The 15,574-nt window shown below is 51.3% G+C and overlaps 1 protein-coding gene across 1 annotated transcript in view; it reads left to right on the top strand.

Annotated features, from left to right (window-relative positions):
- slc17a7 (solute carrier family 17 member 7) overlaps positions 1-12,225 on the top strand; it is a 32,084-nt gene extending 19,859 nt beyond the window's left edge. The window contains exons 3-12 of the mRNA XM_033013303.1: positions 30-148; positions 2,775-2,889; positions 4,439-4,526; positions 5,309-5,395; positions 6,162-6,304; positions 7,107-7,256; positions 8,727-8,859; positions 9,852-9,962; positions 10,785-10,912; positions 11,655-12,225. Of these exons, the coding sequence (XP_032869194.1) occupies positions 30-148; positions 2,775-2,889; positions 4,439-4,526; positions 5,309-5,395; positions 6,162-6,304; positions 7,107-7,256; positions 8,727-8,859; positions 9,852-9,962; positions 10,785-10,912; positions 11,655-11,987 (1,407 nt within the window). The 3' untranslated portion in view covers positions 11,988-12,225. The remainder of the gene's footprint in view (positions 1-29; positions 149-2,774; positions 2,890-4,438; positions 4,527-5,308; positions 5,396-6,161; positions 6,305-7,106; positions 7,257-8,726; positions 8,860-9,851; positions 9,963-10,784; positions 10,913-11,654) is intronic.
- The last annotated feature ends 3,349 nt before the right edge of the window (positions 12,226-15,574 follow it).

Consider the following 15,574-nt stretch of genomic DNA (forward strand, 5'->3'; position numbering starts at 1 on the left):
GGTCTCATCCCTCTCCCTTCTCTCCGCAGAAAGCCATCTTTAACTGGGACCCGGAGACAGTGGGGATGATACACGGTTCGTTCTTCTGGGGCTACATCGTTACGCAGATTCCCGGAGGATACATCTCACAGAGGTTTGCTGCCAACAGGTAGGAATTTCTCCTCTCCCCACACCCTCTCTCTCTCCCCAAATATAGACACAAAACGCTGGAGTAACTCTGCGGGACAGGCAGCATCTCTGGAGAGACGTTTTGGGATGAGACCCTTCTTCAGACTGAAGACTTCAAGTATAATGACAGGCAGCTGTTGGATAGCGTGCCGTGAGCTCTCTTGGGGGTGGCACGGTGGTGCAGCGGGTGGGGCCGATGCCTCACAGCACCAGAGAGCTGGGTTCGATTCTGACTACAGGTGCTATCTGTGTGTGCGGAGTTTGCACGATATCCCCGTGACCGCGTGGGTTTCCTCCGGGTGCTCCGGTTTCCCGCTGCATCCTAAGACATGCGGGTTTGTAGGTTAATTGTTCCTCTGTAAATTTCCCTCCGGCGTGTGTGGGCGAGGGCAGGAATCTGGGGGGGGGGGCGGTTGCGGTTAATGGGAATGAAGGAAGAATGAAATGTTTGAGGGTTGGTTTGGTGCAGACATGGGTCTGATGAGCCCTCTAGGCTGAGTCCCCCCCCCCCCCGGGCCTGTTTCTGTACCTCTCTGTCCGATGGCGATGGAAACTTCACCAGGGTCGAAACCCAGGTCAGTGTTATGGGCGGCCACGGTGGGGCAGCGGTAGAGTTGCTGCTTTATAGCGCTTACAACGCTGGAGACCCGGGTTCGATCCCGACTACGGGTGCTGTCTGTACGGAGTTTGCACGTTCTCTTCTCGGTTTTCTCCCACACTCCAAAGATGTAAAGGTTTGCAGGTAAATTGGCTTGGGTATAAATGTAAAAATTGTCCCTTGTGTGAGTAGGATATTGTTAGTTTGCAGGGATCGCTGGTCGGTGCTGACCTGGTTGGCCGAAAGGAAGGGCCTGTTTCCACGCTGTATCTCTAAATTAAACTAAACTAAACCTACGTCAAGATGAGTTTCACATCTGCTATCTTTGCAGAGACAGTATTACATATTCAACAAATGATTAAATATCGTGTGGGAGAGAGAGACTTCCCACTGTGATGCTGATGGTAAGATTAGTTAACAGTTTTTCAAAGCTGGAGCAGGGGGATTGGCCGTTTGCCCAGACCTGCAGTTAACCCATCTGCCTGACTCTCACACCATCTGATCATTCCTCTTTTCCTTCCAAAACTTTCTTTCCTACTTCAGCGCACAATTTCTGCTCTTCGGAGGAGAAGCTGCTGAAAAATGGCTCCAACCTCATCTACTGCTTCCTGTGTACCCGATGTAGCCTCCTGTACATCAGCGAGACCCCCTAGTCCGAGACTCTCCCACGAGTGGAAACACCCTCTCCGCACCCACTCTATCCAAGCCTTCTACCATTTGGTATCCATTTACCATTTGCATTACGAGAATGGTCCCAGGACTGAGTGGGTTAACGTACGATGAGCGTTTGACGGAGCTGGGCCTGTACTCGCTGGAGTTTAGAAGGATGAGGGGTGACCTCATTGAAACCTACCGAATAGTGAAAGGCTTGGATAGAGTGGATGTGGAGAGGATGTTTCCTCTAGTGGGAGAGTCTAGGACCGGAGGTCACAGCCTCAGAACTAAAGGACATTTTGGAAGGAGATGAGGAGGAATTTCTTTAGTCAGAGGGTGGTGAATCTGTGGAATTAATTGCCACAAAAGTCTGTGGAGGCCAAGTCAGTGAATATTTTTAAGGCAGAGATAGATTCTTGATTAGTGCTGTGTCAGCGGTTATGGGGAGAAGGCAGGAGAATGGGGTTAGGTAGAGAGATCGATCCGCTATGATTTAATGGTGGAGGAGACTTGATGGGCTGAATGGCCTAATTCTGCTCCTGCCACTTATGACCCATGACCTAAATCCGCCCACTCTGACCTGCCCTGCGTTAATGATCTGGGTGTGAGGCTGCTTCCTCAATGATGGGATACACAGCAACAACAGCATTGAACGGATAGCTATTTTTAACTTCAGTTCCACGGAAGCCGAATGGCCTAATTCTGCTCCTAGCCCTTGTGAACTTGAGGCGAAGAGATCACGATAGATCTGTGGGCCTCCCGCAACAGTGCAGATGTTGACGAGAGTGAGAGGCGGCAGCTAAAGGGTTAACGCCGGCGCTGGACACCGTCTCCGACGCAGGTGGACTATTTCTGGGGTAATGACCAGCATCCCTCAGAAAGCCTGCAGTTGAATCAGCAGCATGCTGGAAGATTCACAAGTGATGCTCCCACCCCATGGGAACTCATTAAAACCCAGAACAGGAGATGTTTCTATTTCTGCGGCTCGCTCCGTGACTGATGCTAGTTTGAAGAGAGACCTGGAGAATCGGGGCTCAATGTGACCTGTGGTCCCAGCTTGTGGTCACCCTGACCAACCCAATAGACAATAGGTGCAGGAGTAGGTCATTTGGCCCCTCGAGCCAGCACCGCCATTCAATGTGATCATGGCTGATCATCCCCAATCAGTACCCAAACTAGATGGGACGGCACAGTGGCACGGCGGGGACAGGCACTGCCTCAGACCTCCAGTAGGGGTGGGAGGAACAGGTTGGGCAAGGTGTGGGTGCGGTCTTTCTAGTGAACTGGTGGCCATCCAACTGAGCTCAAATCTTTTTTTAACTATTTGAAGCAAATTTGTGTTTCCTTCCCACAGAGTGTTTGGCTGGGCGATCGTAGCCACATCTTCACTCAACATGCTGATTCCCTCTGCGGCCAAAGCCCATTACAGCTGCGTAATATTGGTCAGGATTCTGCAGGGCCTGGTTGAGGCAAGTGTTTAGTTTAGTTTACAATACGACACGATAGAACTTTATTTATCCCAGCAGGGATATTGATCTGCCAACAGTTACCAAAACACAAAATAAGTGAAACATGAAATTAAAGTAACGCGTGGAAAGGATTGGGGGATGTGCAAAGATTGAGGAGGGGAGTTCAGCGCCTAGTCCCACTTGCGATTTTTTTTCAGCGACTGCCGGCATCATGTCAGGGTCGCCAAAAGGTTTTGAACATTTCAAAATCCAGCGGCGACAAAAAATGTTGCGAAATGTTGCGAAACTTTAAAAAAACACAGGCTCGATACGTCATCACGCGGCAAATTTTTTGGTGACCTGATACGTCAGTCAATGATACCGGAAATCGCCGAAAAAAATCATCAAGTGGGACAGGCCCTACAGTCTCAGTCTACCCCATGACAGAAGGGGGAGGAGTTGTACAGTTTGATAGCCACAGGGAAGAAGGATCTCCTGTGGCGTTCTGTGCTGCATCTTGGTGGGACCAGTCTGTTGTTGAAGCTGCTCCTCAGGTTGACCAGTGTGTCACGGAGGGGGTGAGCTGTGTTGTCCAGGATGCTCTGCAGTTTGAGGAGCACCCTCCCCTCCAAGACCCACCCCCCGTGAATCCAACTCCAACTCCACCCCCAGGACGGAGCCAGCCTTCCTGATGGGCTTGTTGATCCCAGTTTAGAGATAGTGTAAAAACAGGCCCTTCGGCCCACTGAGTCCCCGCTGACCACCCCGTACACGAGTTCTATACTACACACACTAGTGACGATTCACAGAAGGCTAATTGACCTACAAACCTGCGCGCCTTTAGAATATGGGAGGAATCCGGAGCACCCGGAGAAAACCCACGCAGGTCACGGGAGAACGTACAAACTCCGTACAGACGGCACCCGTAGACAAGATCGAATTCGCTTCTCTGGCGCTGTGAGGCAGCAACTCTACCACTGCGCCACCGTGCCGTCCGTAAGGTGGATCAAAGGAAGTTGGTGCAAGGCTCCTTGCGTTCATTTATTTGCCTGGTTTTCATTCCTTTCAATCACCTGGACCCCACAACAATTGTCCAACTGGGAAGATGCCCCTGGTAGTGAGGGCAAAGCTTCAGCAGGTTAGTGCAGATGTTGCTTTGCTATGAGGAGAGATTGATGGGGGTTATTGCAGAGACTTGGGCTAGATATGCAGGCACCCAGGTATGCATATACACAGGTATGTACACAGACACAGGTATGCACATGCACAGGCACAGTTCTGCACATACTCCGATATGCAGACACACAGATATGCACAGACACGTGTATGCCCTGTCAGAGGTACGCACAAGCACATGTATACGAACATACACAGGTATGCACACACAGGTATGCACAGACACTGGTATGTACATGCACAGGTATACACACAGGTATGCAGATACACAGGTAGACATACTGACAGGTATACACTCACACACACACACACACCACCTATTCTTGCCATGTTCTTGCTCCTGTCAGGGTCAGGCCAGTGTGGCTGACCTTCGTGTGTGTTTGTTTGGCTTTAGGGGGTGACGTATCCCGCCTGCCACGGAATCTGGAGCAAGTGGGCTCCTCCGTTGGAGCGAAGCCGACTGGCCACCACCTCCTTCTGCGGTAAATATGCGTGTGGGACTCATGCCGTTCGCGTGTTAGTCCCCCTGCTCGCGGGGCGGAAGCCAGTGTGGAACTTCCTCAGTTCACCAGAAGGACAGTCTAGGTAGGTTGGACTCTCCCTGGATGTCGTCAACTCACTGAAAGATGCAGAAAGCTGGAGTAACTCAGCGGGTCAGGCAGCATCTCTGGCGAAAAGGAATAGGTGACGTTTTGGGTTGAGTCCCTTCTTCAGTCCTTTCCGTACACTAGTTTCCCGTTCTCCCTGACGCTCAATCTGAAGAAGGGACCGAGCCGAAACGTCACCTCTTCCTTTTGTGTCTATCTTCATTGTAAACCAGTATCGGCAGTTCCTTGTTCCTGAACCTCGATGAATGTTCTGCAGACAGATCGGAAGCTATGTTATAAAAAGAGACGGAAGCAGTGGGTGGGGGTGTGGGGAAGATTAACTGACGGCTTTCCTGGACTGGAAACTGAGCCAATGTTTTTTCCAAAGATAGACACGAAGTGCTGGAGTAGCTCAGCGGGTCAGGCAGCATCTCTGGAGAAAAAGAGTGGGTGACGTTTCGAGTCAGGACTCTTCTTGTTTTTCCCCAATGGGAGTGAGTTTAACCTGAACCCCTCGATATGCGAGGGTCACCCAGATATTCAGTGGGGAAGTGGGAAGAAGCTTCAATCTTAAAGAGTAGCGGGGATGTGGGCATGCTGCTGTACAGCAGCCTCCAACGATCAGTGTGTCTCTGGTCCCCTTGTCTGCCCTGCCTCACATGTCCGTTTCCTTGCAGGTTCCTATGCTGGGGCGGTGGTGGCCATGCCTCTGGCTGGGGTCCTCGTTCAGTACTCAGGGTGGCCTTCAGTCTTCTACGTCTATGGTATGTATGTGGGGGGGGGGGTCCGACTCGCTCAATGTCTATAAGTCATAGAGCAGAATTAGGCCATTCGGCCCATCAAGTCTACTCCTCCATTTTGAATCATGGCTGATCCATTTCTCCCTCCTAACCCCATTCTCCTGCCTTCTCCCCATAACCCCTGACACCCGCACTAATTAAGAATCTATCTATCTCTGCACGGCACATGATTACAGGATGGGACTAATCGCTACCGACTATCCTGGTTGTCGTTCATTTAGCTGGGCGTGTCCCAATGTTCACTCCTTCACGCTATGAAGCCCAGCTTTGGCTTGGTAAGGCAGCAACTCTACCGCTGCACCACTGAGCAGCCTTGTTGTACTTCACCAGCTGACCGTACCTAACTGGTGCCTGCTGTTCTACTGTTATAGTTTAGTCTAGTTCAGAGATACAGCGTGGAAACGGGCCATTCAGCCCACTGAGTCCACGCCGACCAGCTATCACACCCTTGCGCACACACACTGGGGACAACTTGCAGACCGCCAATTGACCTATAAATGTGCACGTCTTTGAAGTGTGGGATGAAACCGGAGCACCTGGAGCAAACCCACGTGGTCACGGGGAGAACGTACAATATCCCACACACTAGGGACAATTTTTTCAATGGAAACCAGTTAACCTACAAACCAACAATTCCTGCACCAAACATTAATGATAGGGTTGGACAGAATATGTTGGATGTTCTAAACCACAATATTCATCTTTTCCATCATTATGTTTGCTCCCATAGGAAGTTTTGGCATGGTGTGGTATGTATTCTGGCTGCTGGTGTCGTTCGAAAGTCCAGCCAAACATCCCACCATCACTGAAGAAGAGAAGACTTACATCGAGGAGGCCATCGGGGAAGGGGGCAACCTGATGAACCCACTGGTGGTGAGTACGTGCGTCCACCCCCGTAACCCCCACACCGACCTAAGCAGAGGGTGGGAGGTCCAGCCCAGACCCCCTAGTCCAGAGATGGGGGGAGTCACTGTAGACCCCAGGTTGAGGGCGAGCCGTGTTTGGAAAGGGCCTCAAATGCCCTCTTCCCAGTGAAGTCGGGAGCAGCAGGTCACAGAGTGATACAGTGTGGAAACTGGCCGTCAGCCCAACTTGCCCACACTGCCCAACATGTCCCATCTGCCTATGCTTGGCCCATATCCTCTAACCCTGTCCTATCCATGTACTTGTCTAAATGTTTCTTAATCGTTGCAATAGTCTCAACTACCTCCTCTGGGAGCTCATTCCATACACCCACCACCCTTCATGTAATAAAAGTTACCCCTCAGGTTCCTATTAAAGTTTAGTTTAGTTGAATGATACAGCATGGAAACTGGCTCTTTGGCCAGCGATCCCCGCACACTAACACTATCCTACACGCACAAGGGATGATTTTACACACACCAAGCCAATCAACCTACAAACATGTACATCTTTGGAGTGTGGTAGGAAACCGGAGCACCCGGGGAAAACCCATGCAGATCACGGGGAGAAGGTTCAGACAGCACCCGTAGTCGGGATGGAACCCTGGTCTCTGGCGCTGTGAGATGTGTGAGGCAGTAACTCTACCGTTGCACCACCCTGCAGCCATTTCTGTTCCTATTGGGAGATAGGGGACAGGCTGGGCAAGGTGTGGGTGCGGTCTCAGCTTGACGTTGCCTTGACCTGATTGTCCTCTCCATTGTGCCCTCGACAGAAGTTCAAGGCTCCCTGGCGCAAGTTCTTCACCTCGATGCCCGTCTACGCCATCATCGTGGCCAACTTCTGCCGCAGCTGGACATTCTACCTGCTTCTCATCAGCCAGCCCGCCTACTTTGAGGAGGTGTTTGGATTAGAAATCAGCAAGGTACAACTTGCACCCTCTTCACGTGAAGATTTGTGTAGGAAGGAACTGCAGATGCTGCTTTAAACCATAGACATAAAAAGCTTGAGTAACTCAGCAGGACAGGCAGCATCTCTGGAGAGAAGGAATGGGTGATGTTTTGGGTCGAGACCCTTCTTCAGTCACCCATTCCTCTTCATGTGAAGTTTAGAGATACAGCACGGAAACAGGCCCTTCTGCCACCGAGTCCGCTCCGACCAGCCCCCGCACGTTAACACTATCCTACAAACACATCAGGGACAATTTACATTTTATCAAGTCAATTAACCTACAAACATGTACGTCTTTGGAGTGTGGGAGGAAACTGAAGATTCAGAAAACACCTGTAGTCAGGATCGAACCCAGATCTCTGGCGCTGTAAGCGCTACAAGGCAGCATCTCTACCACCGCGCCACCCACAGTGGAGTTTAGTTTAATTTAAAGGTACAGCATTGCAACAGGCCATTCGGCCCACGTCAACCATTGATGACCCGTTCACACTAGTTGAAGAATGGTCTCGACCTGAAACTTCACCCATTCCTTTTCTCCAGAGATGCTGTCTGTCCCACTGAGTTACTCCAGCTTTTTGTGTCTATCTTCAGTTTAAACCAGCATCTGCAGTTCCTTCCCATCTTAAGGTCATAACTTTATAAGTTATAGGTGTGGTTACCTGGTCACTTGGTTACCTGGTCACTTGGTTACCTGGTCACTTGGTTACCTGGTCACCTGGTCACCTGGTCACCTGGTCACCTGGTCACTTGGTCACCTGGTCACCTGGTCACCTGGTCACTTGGTCACCTGGTCACCTGGTCACCTGGTCACCTGGTCACCTGGTCACCTGGTCACCTGGTCACTTGGTAATGGCTCAAATACTGGAACACTGATCTGTGGGGTAAGTCCAAATCCAGATGGGAGCTGGAGAATTTAAACTCGATTATTTCAGTAAATTAGTATTTGTAGTATTGTGTTTGGTTCTGGTCACCATGCACTAAGAAAGTTGCATTAAGCTGGAAAGAGTGCAGAGAAGATTTATGCGGATACTGCCAGGACTCGAGTGCCTGAGATATAGGGAGAGGTTGGGCAGGCTGGGACTTTACTCCTTGGAGTGCAGGAGGATGAGGTGTGATCTTATAGAGCTGTATAAAATCTTGAGGGAGTCCCCTCATAGGGTGAATAGATAGGGTGACTCTTTTACCAAGGGGACGGAATAGCAAGCGAGCAGGTGATCAGGGCACCAGGTGATCAGGCACCAGGTGACTAGATACCAGGTAAGCAAGTGACCAGGTGAGCAGGTGACCAGGTGAGCATACTCAGACAGTGCCACCTCACACCTGGCGTGTGCCAAGGGGGGGGGGGGGGGGTTGCTGCATCTCGACCCATGGCTGAAGATGGGAGTTGTTGCCAGCGCGGGAGCATCTGGGATGGATAACCCACGTCCCTCTCCCCCTGCACCAGGTGGGCCTGCTGTCCGCTCTGCCCCACCTCGTCATGACCATCATCGTCCCCATCGGCGGGCAGCTGGCGGACTTCCTCCGGAGGAAGAACCTCATGTCCACCACCAACGTCAGGAAGATGATGAACTGCGGAGGTTTGTTTCTGCGGAGGGGCTGGAGTGGAAACATCTTCCATCGCTTCACCCAACACCCACGCTCGGTCCACCAAGGCCTGTTGGATCTCCCAATCACTAACCATTCCCTCCCCTCCCTTCCCATTCTCACACTGTCCTTTCTGTCCAGGGCCTCCTCCATTGCCAGAGTGAGGCCACACGCAAGCTAGAGGAACAGCACCTCTTATTCCACTTGGGTAGCTCACAACCCAAATGTGTACACATTGAATTTGGCAATTTTTAGGTAACTACAAAACACTTCCCCCCCCCCCCCCCCCACTACTCTCATTTTTCCTCTAACCCCCTCCCATTCCACCCCCTTTGTGCCCGTACAGACAGCACCTGTAGTCAGGATCTAACCCGGGGCTCTGGCGTTGTGAGGCAGCAACTCTACCGCTGCTCCACTGTGCAGGCTCCAGGGGTGTTAGTGATCATGTCGCATCATTGACATTCTTGATCACCTGTGGTGATATCCCATCCCTTGTTAGAAACCGAGAAACATAGAAAAATAGGTGCAGGAGAAGGCCATTCGGCCCTTCGAGCCAGCACCGCCATTCAATGTGATCATGGCTGATTATCCCCAATCAGTACCCCCCGTTCCTGCTTTTTCCCCATATCCCTTGATTCCTTTAGCCCAAAGAGCTAAACCTAACTCTCTCTTGAATACATCCAGTGAATCGGCCTCCACTGCCTTCTGAGGCAGAGAATTCCACAGAGTCACAACTCTCTGGGTGGAAAAGTTTTTCCCCATCTCAGTCCTAAATGGCCGACCCATTATTCATTGAGGGGTGTCTCCGTCATACTCTGCCCCTCAATTTCCAGCAGCGGAAGGTCCCCAGACTGTGGTCCTCCCCCACAGAGCCTTGGCGTTGGTTGCACCGAGCTTCACACGTCCCTCAAACCTCACCAAGGACCTCTACATCCCTTCCATTGACCTTGTTCTCCTCTGTCATTCTCTCTCCTCTTGTTTGAAGGTTTCGGCATGGAAGCCACCTTCCTGCTGGTGGTAGGGTTCTCCCACAGTAAAGGCGTCGCCATCTCCTTCCTTGTTCTGGCCGTGGGCTTCAGTGGGTTCGCAATCTCAGGTGAGTCATCATCTGAACAGCATCTTGTACTTCGCTTGGGCAGCTTGCACCCCAGCCGTATGAATATTGAGTGTAAGAAATAACTGCAGATGCTGGTTTAAATCGAAGGTAGACACAAAATGCTGGAATAACTCAGCGGGTGAGGCAGCATCTCTGGAGAGAAGGAATGGGTGACACCAAGGCCTGCTGGATCTCCCGATCACAAACCATTCTCTCCCCTCCCTTCCCATTTCGGACCCGTTCCTTCTCTCCAGAGATGCTGCCTCACCCGCTAAGTTCCTCCAGCATTTTGTGTCTACCTTCAGTCTGAACATTGACTTCTCTAACTTCAAGTAGCCCTTGCTTTCCCTCTCTCTCTCTCCATCCCTCCCCCCCTTACCTGTTCTCAGACCAGTTTGACTGTCCCCTGATTACATTTTATCTCTGTATACTTCGTTGTTGCCTTCTCCCAGCTAGCAATGAACCATTCTAGTTTCCTTGAGCCTCATCTCTTTTGATGTCTCATCTCCAAAACCTTACCCATGCTTATCTCTGTGTCTCCCTCCCCTTTGACTCTCAGTCTGCAGAAGGGTCTCGACCTGAAACGTCACCTATTCCTCTCCACAGATGCTGCTTGTCTTGCTGAGTTACTCCAGCATTTTGTGTCTATCTTAGCAAAAATGTAGATGGCCTGAATCAGCTATTAGCATAAACGTGACTGCGTTATCATATATTACCATACATTAGCATGTGTAATTTATTGGCGATCGAACAGACAGAAGCACGACTGAGGTTTAATCCGCTTGCCGCTTCTCTGCCTCCTGTCTGTTGTTTACTCTCCAGGGTTCAACGTCAACCACCTGGACATTGCCCCGCGCTACGCCAGCATCTTGATGGGACTGTCCAACGGCGTGGGCACTCTGTCGGGCATGATCTGCCCGCTCATCGTGGGTGCTATGACCAAGCACAAGGTGAGCAGCCAGGAACACGGACAGGCGGGATTGTGCCGTGTGTGAGGGTGAATGTGTGTGTGTACGTGTGTGTGTGTGTGTCTGAGTGTGTGTGTGTGTGTGTATATGTGCATGAGTGTATGTCTGAGTGTGCATGTTCAACTCTGTGCGTGCGTGAGTGTGCATGTTCAACTGTGTGTGTGTGTATGTGCATGAGTATGAGTATGCATGAGTGTGCATGTTCAACTGTGTGTGTGCATGTGTATGTTAGTGTTTGGTTCGGTCTAGTTTATTGTCACGTGTACCGAGGTACAGTGAAAAGCTTTTGTTGCATGCTAACCAGTCAGCAGAAAGACAATACATGATTACAATCGAGCCATTTACAGTGTACAGATACATGATAAGGGAATAACATTTAGTGCAATGTAAAGCCAGCAAAGTCCAATCAAGGATAGTCTGAGGGTCACCAATGAATAGTTCAGCACTGCTGTATGTGTGTGTGTGTGTGTGTCTGTGTGAGAGTGCGTGCATGTCTGTGTATGTGAGTGTCTGTGTGTGAGAGTGCCTGCATGTATGTGAGTGCATGTGTCTGAGTGTGTGTGTGTGTGTGTGTGACTGTGAGAGTGCGTGTCTGTGAGTGTGTGTGTACAACAATCACACAACCTGTTAGTCTCTCTCACTGCTGTTGCTGTTGTTTCTGCCCCCTTTCCCATGCCCTCCCCTACCCCACATCACTCCCCTCCTCGGACGGGACGGGTGTCAGACACGGGAGGAGTGGCAGTACGTCTTCCTCATCGCCTCGCTGGTTCACTACGGCGGCGTCATCTTTTACGGGCTGTTTGCATCGGGCGAGCAGCAGCCGTGGGCCGAGCCGGAGGATCAGAACGAGGAGAAGTGCGGTTTCATCCACGAGGATGAGCTGGCGGAGGAGACGGAGGCGGGCGGACAGGGCTACGGCAGCTACGGTGCCACCAACACCACGCAGGTCACCAACGGGGGCTGGGCCAGTGACTGGGACAAGAAGGAGCAGCTGGTGCAGGAGGAGGGCAAGGATGTGTACATGTACGGCAGCGCTGAGGACCGGGACCTGCCCTGAGAGGGGCAGCGCGCTGGTCACCGTATCCCACCCCCCCCCCCCCCGCACCGCCACTAAACCACGGCCTACCACCGCTCCCCCACAAGGGGAACTGCAGGCGCTGGAATCCTGAGCAAAGCACAAAGTACCGGAGGAACTCAGCAGGTCAAGCGACATCTGTGGATGTCGACGGGATGGACAGACGACGTTTTGGGCCGGGATCCTTCTGGGAGCAGAATTAGGCCATTCGGCCCATCAAGTCCACTCTGCCATTCAATCACTCTCCCTCTCAACCCCATTCTCCTGCCTTCTCTGCCTCACAGCGCCAGAGACCCGGGTTCGATCCTGACTACAGGTGCAGTCTGTACGGAGTTTGTACATTCTCTCCGTGACCCGTGTGGGTTTTCTCGGGGTGCCCGGGTTTCTCCCCTGACATCCGTACTAATCAAATAACCTTCTTCAGACTGATTTTTCCCGCTCCACTGCGGAATCTCCTGAAAGTACACCTACTTTGAAAAGGTTCTCCCCCTCCCTCCATCAGTCTGAAGAAGGGTCTTGACCCGAAACGTCGACTGTCCTTTACCTTCCACAAATGCTGCCTGACCCACTGAGTTCTTCCAGTACTTTGTGCTTTGCTCAAAACTCCAGCAGCGAACCGTTTTAGTGGAGAAGACGTGTAGAATATTCTGTACATAAGTAACCAAGTGTTTAACGGACTATTTCTCCCTCTGAAGCAAGGTGTGTGTGTGAGTGTGTGTTTGTGTAAAGGTCCTTGTTCTGGGAGAAGTGCGAGTGAACCCTCCCCCACCCCTCGTTCAACTTGTGGCCTGGATACCAAGCCATCCCCATCCTTGGCCCCGCTCGTTCATGCTATCCCCTCTCTTGGTCTTGGGGCCGGAGATTCATCACTTTTGTTAGCTGGTTGAGGCAGAGCGGTGTCTGAAGGAGGGTCCTGACCCACATCGCCCTCTGTGGACCTCCCTCCAAAGATGCTGCCTGACCCGCTGAGTTACTCCAACGATGTGTGACACCGTTTGTTGAGTGAAGATCAAGTTATAACTGTGGTGTGGTCAAGACCCTTCTTCAGACTTCTGAAACGTCACCCATTCCAGAGACGCTGCCTGTACCCGCTGAGTTACTCCAGCATTTTGTGTCCATCTTCGGTTTAAACCAGCATCTGCAGTTCCTTCCCACACACAGTCATTGTATGGCTTCATAAATGAGTAGTTGACCCAATGTCCATGATTGGACCTACTGAACCAAGTGAGTAGATCATGGGTCATGGCCACATGATGGAACCATCACTCAAGGATGGGTTCCATCTTGTATGCTCATGGTTACAATGAGTCAGTTTAATATGACATGAGTGACCTACTGAGACATCGCCAGTGTGAACGCAGTCTAGAGGTGAGGACCAGCTGAAGTAAAGGGAGCAGCAGACTGCTGTTACAGGGTCCATGGGCTGCCCAAGATGATCAGAGATGGACACTGCAGAATTATTTGCCCTCCACAGTCTCCAGCCCCACACGGCCCGCCCTTGCCTTCTCCCCAAAACCCATAAGCAGAACTGCCCTGGCAGACAGACAGACCCATTGTTTCTGCCTGCTCTGACCCCACTGGAAATAATTTCCACATGCCACGATTCCATCCTACCCCTCGCTTGCCCAATCCCTTCCCACCTCGGTCCAAGATGCCTTGTGCCCTTCGCCCCTTTAATAACCTTCGCTTTCCAGGCCCCCGTTCCCTCTTCTTTACTATGGATGTTCAGTCGCTAAAAAAAGGTCTAAAGAAGGGTTACGACCCGAAACATTTCATATTCCTTTTCTCCAGAGATGCTACCTGACCTGCTGAGTTACTCCAGCATTTGCTGTCTATCTTTGGTGTAAACCAGCATCTGCAGTTTGTTCCTGCATTCACCAGAGAAGTATTGTCCAAATCTTCCAGGGACTCTGCAAAAGTTTAGTGTCGTTGGGGGTCAATGTCAGATTCTCCACTGTGGCGTAGTTCCACGTCTCCAATAATTCCAAGTTTAATCCTGACCTACTGTGTGGAGTTTGCACATTCTCCGTGACCTCCCCCCCCCCCGCCCCTTGGCCATATGACCTGTAAACCTACTAATGCGGGTTAATTGGCTGTGGTAAATTAGCACCCAATTACCAAACCTCCAACCAAAACCATAGCAACGCCAACATCTGGATCCAGCAACCGCCAAACACCTGGTCCAAGAAGGTGCCAACCTCCAGGCCAACGGCCTGCCAACATGTCCCAATTATTTGGTGCAGTAAACCCCCAACCACCAATCCCTTCATCTCCAGGTCCAGCAGACCTCAAACCATCAGGTCAAACAGGTCAATGGTTAGTGATCCCATTAATTCATCACTTCACTAAACTTAGCCATTCTCATCTTGACCAGATAAAGGGACTTTCAACTATAAACCCCGATGTTTTATAGCACGAGGAGTTGGTCCAAAGTGTGTTCATGTTTTAATGCTGTATCAACTGACAACATTCAGTCTGGTGTCCCAGGTGATATTGATGGAACCCAGTCATTCCCAACTTTAAACCTCAACCTCAGACCCCATATAATGAGGGACACAGTGAGGGACGGCTGCAGAAGTTGTTCATGGTGTGAGGGCTGAGGGATGTATTTACATGTTGCTCAGGATGTGGGGGCTGAGGGAAGTGTTTACATGTTGCTCAAGGAGTGGTAAATGAGGGAGGTGGTTAGATGTGACTCAGGGAGTGGGTTTGAGAGAAGAGTTTAGATGTGACTCGGGGAGTGGTAACTGGGGGGAGAGTTTAGATGTGACTCAGGGAGTGGTAACTGGGGGGAGAGTTTAGATGTGACTCAGGGAGTGGTAACTGGGGGAAGAGTTTACATAGAAACATGGAAAATGGGTGCAGGAGGAGGCCATTCGGCCCTTCGAGCCAGCACCGCCATTCATTGTGATCATGGCTGATCGTCCCCTATCAATAACACCCGTGCCTGCCTTCTCCCCATATCCCTTGACTCCACTAGCCCCTAAAGCTCTATCTAACTCTCTCTTAAATCCATCCAGTGACTTGGCCTCCACTGCCCTCTGTGGCAGTGGAGGCCAAGATGTGACTCAGGGAGTGTGGTTTGAGGGAAAAGTTTAGATGTGACTCGGGGAGTGGTAACTGGTGGAAGACTTTAGATGTGACTCAGGGAGTGGGGGTTGAGGAAAGTGTTTAGAAGTTGCGCAGAGAGTGGTGACTTGGGGGGGGGGGGGGGGGGGGGGGGGGGAGATTGGGGGAGGTTTATAATGTGACTCTGGTTGAGAGAAATGTTAAGAGGTTTCACAGGGTGTGGGGGCCGGGGGTAATTTTCCAGCCGTTCTCAAGCCAAAAGACCCAGGTTGCACGGTGATGGATGAATCTGAGACCCACTTGTGCAGCAGCCAACACTTGGTGGTGGGGGGGGGGGGGGGAGAGGACACACAGACTGGGAGCAGAGAGTGACGGTGGGAGTGAAGTGTCAGAGCGACCAATATTACTCTTCGACGGAAAAGGATCATCTGCCCTTGCCCTCAACATCGACAGGGAACATCAACTAGGCAAGAGCGAGGTGCACGCCAACCATTTTTATT

This window comes from Amblyraja radiata, chromosome 38, assembly GCF_010909765.2.
Source record: "Amblyraja radiata isolate CabotCenter1 chromosome 38, sAmbRad1.1.pri, whole genome shotgun sequence".
NCBI classification, from domain to species: Eukaryota; Metazoa; Chordata; class Chondrichthyes; order Rajiformes; family Rajidae; genus Amblyraja; species Amblyraja radiata.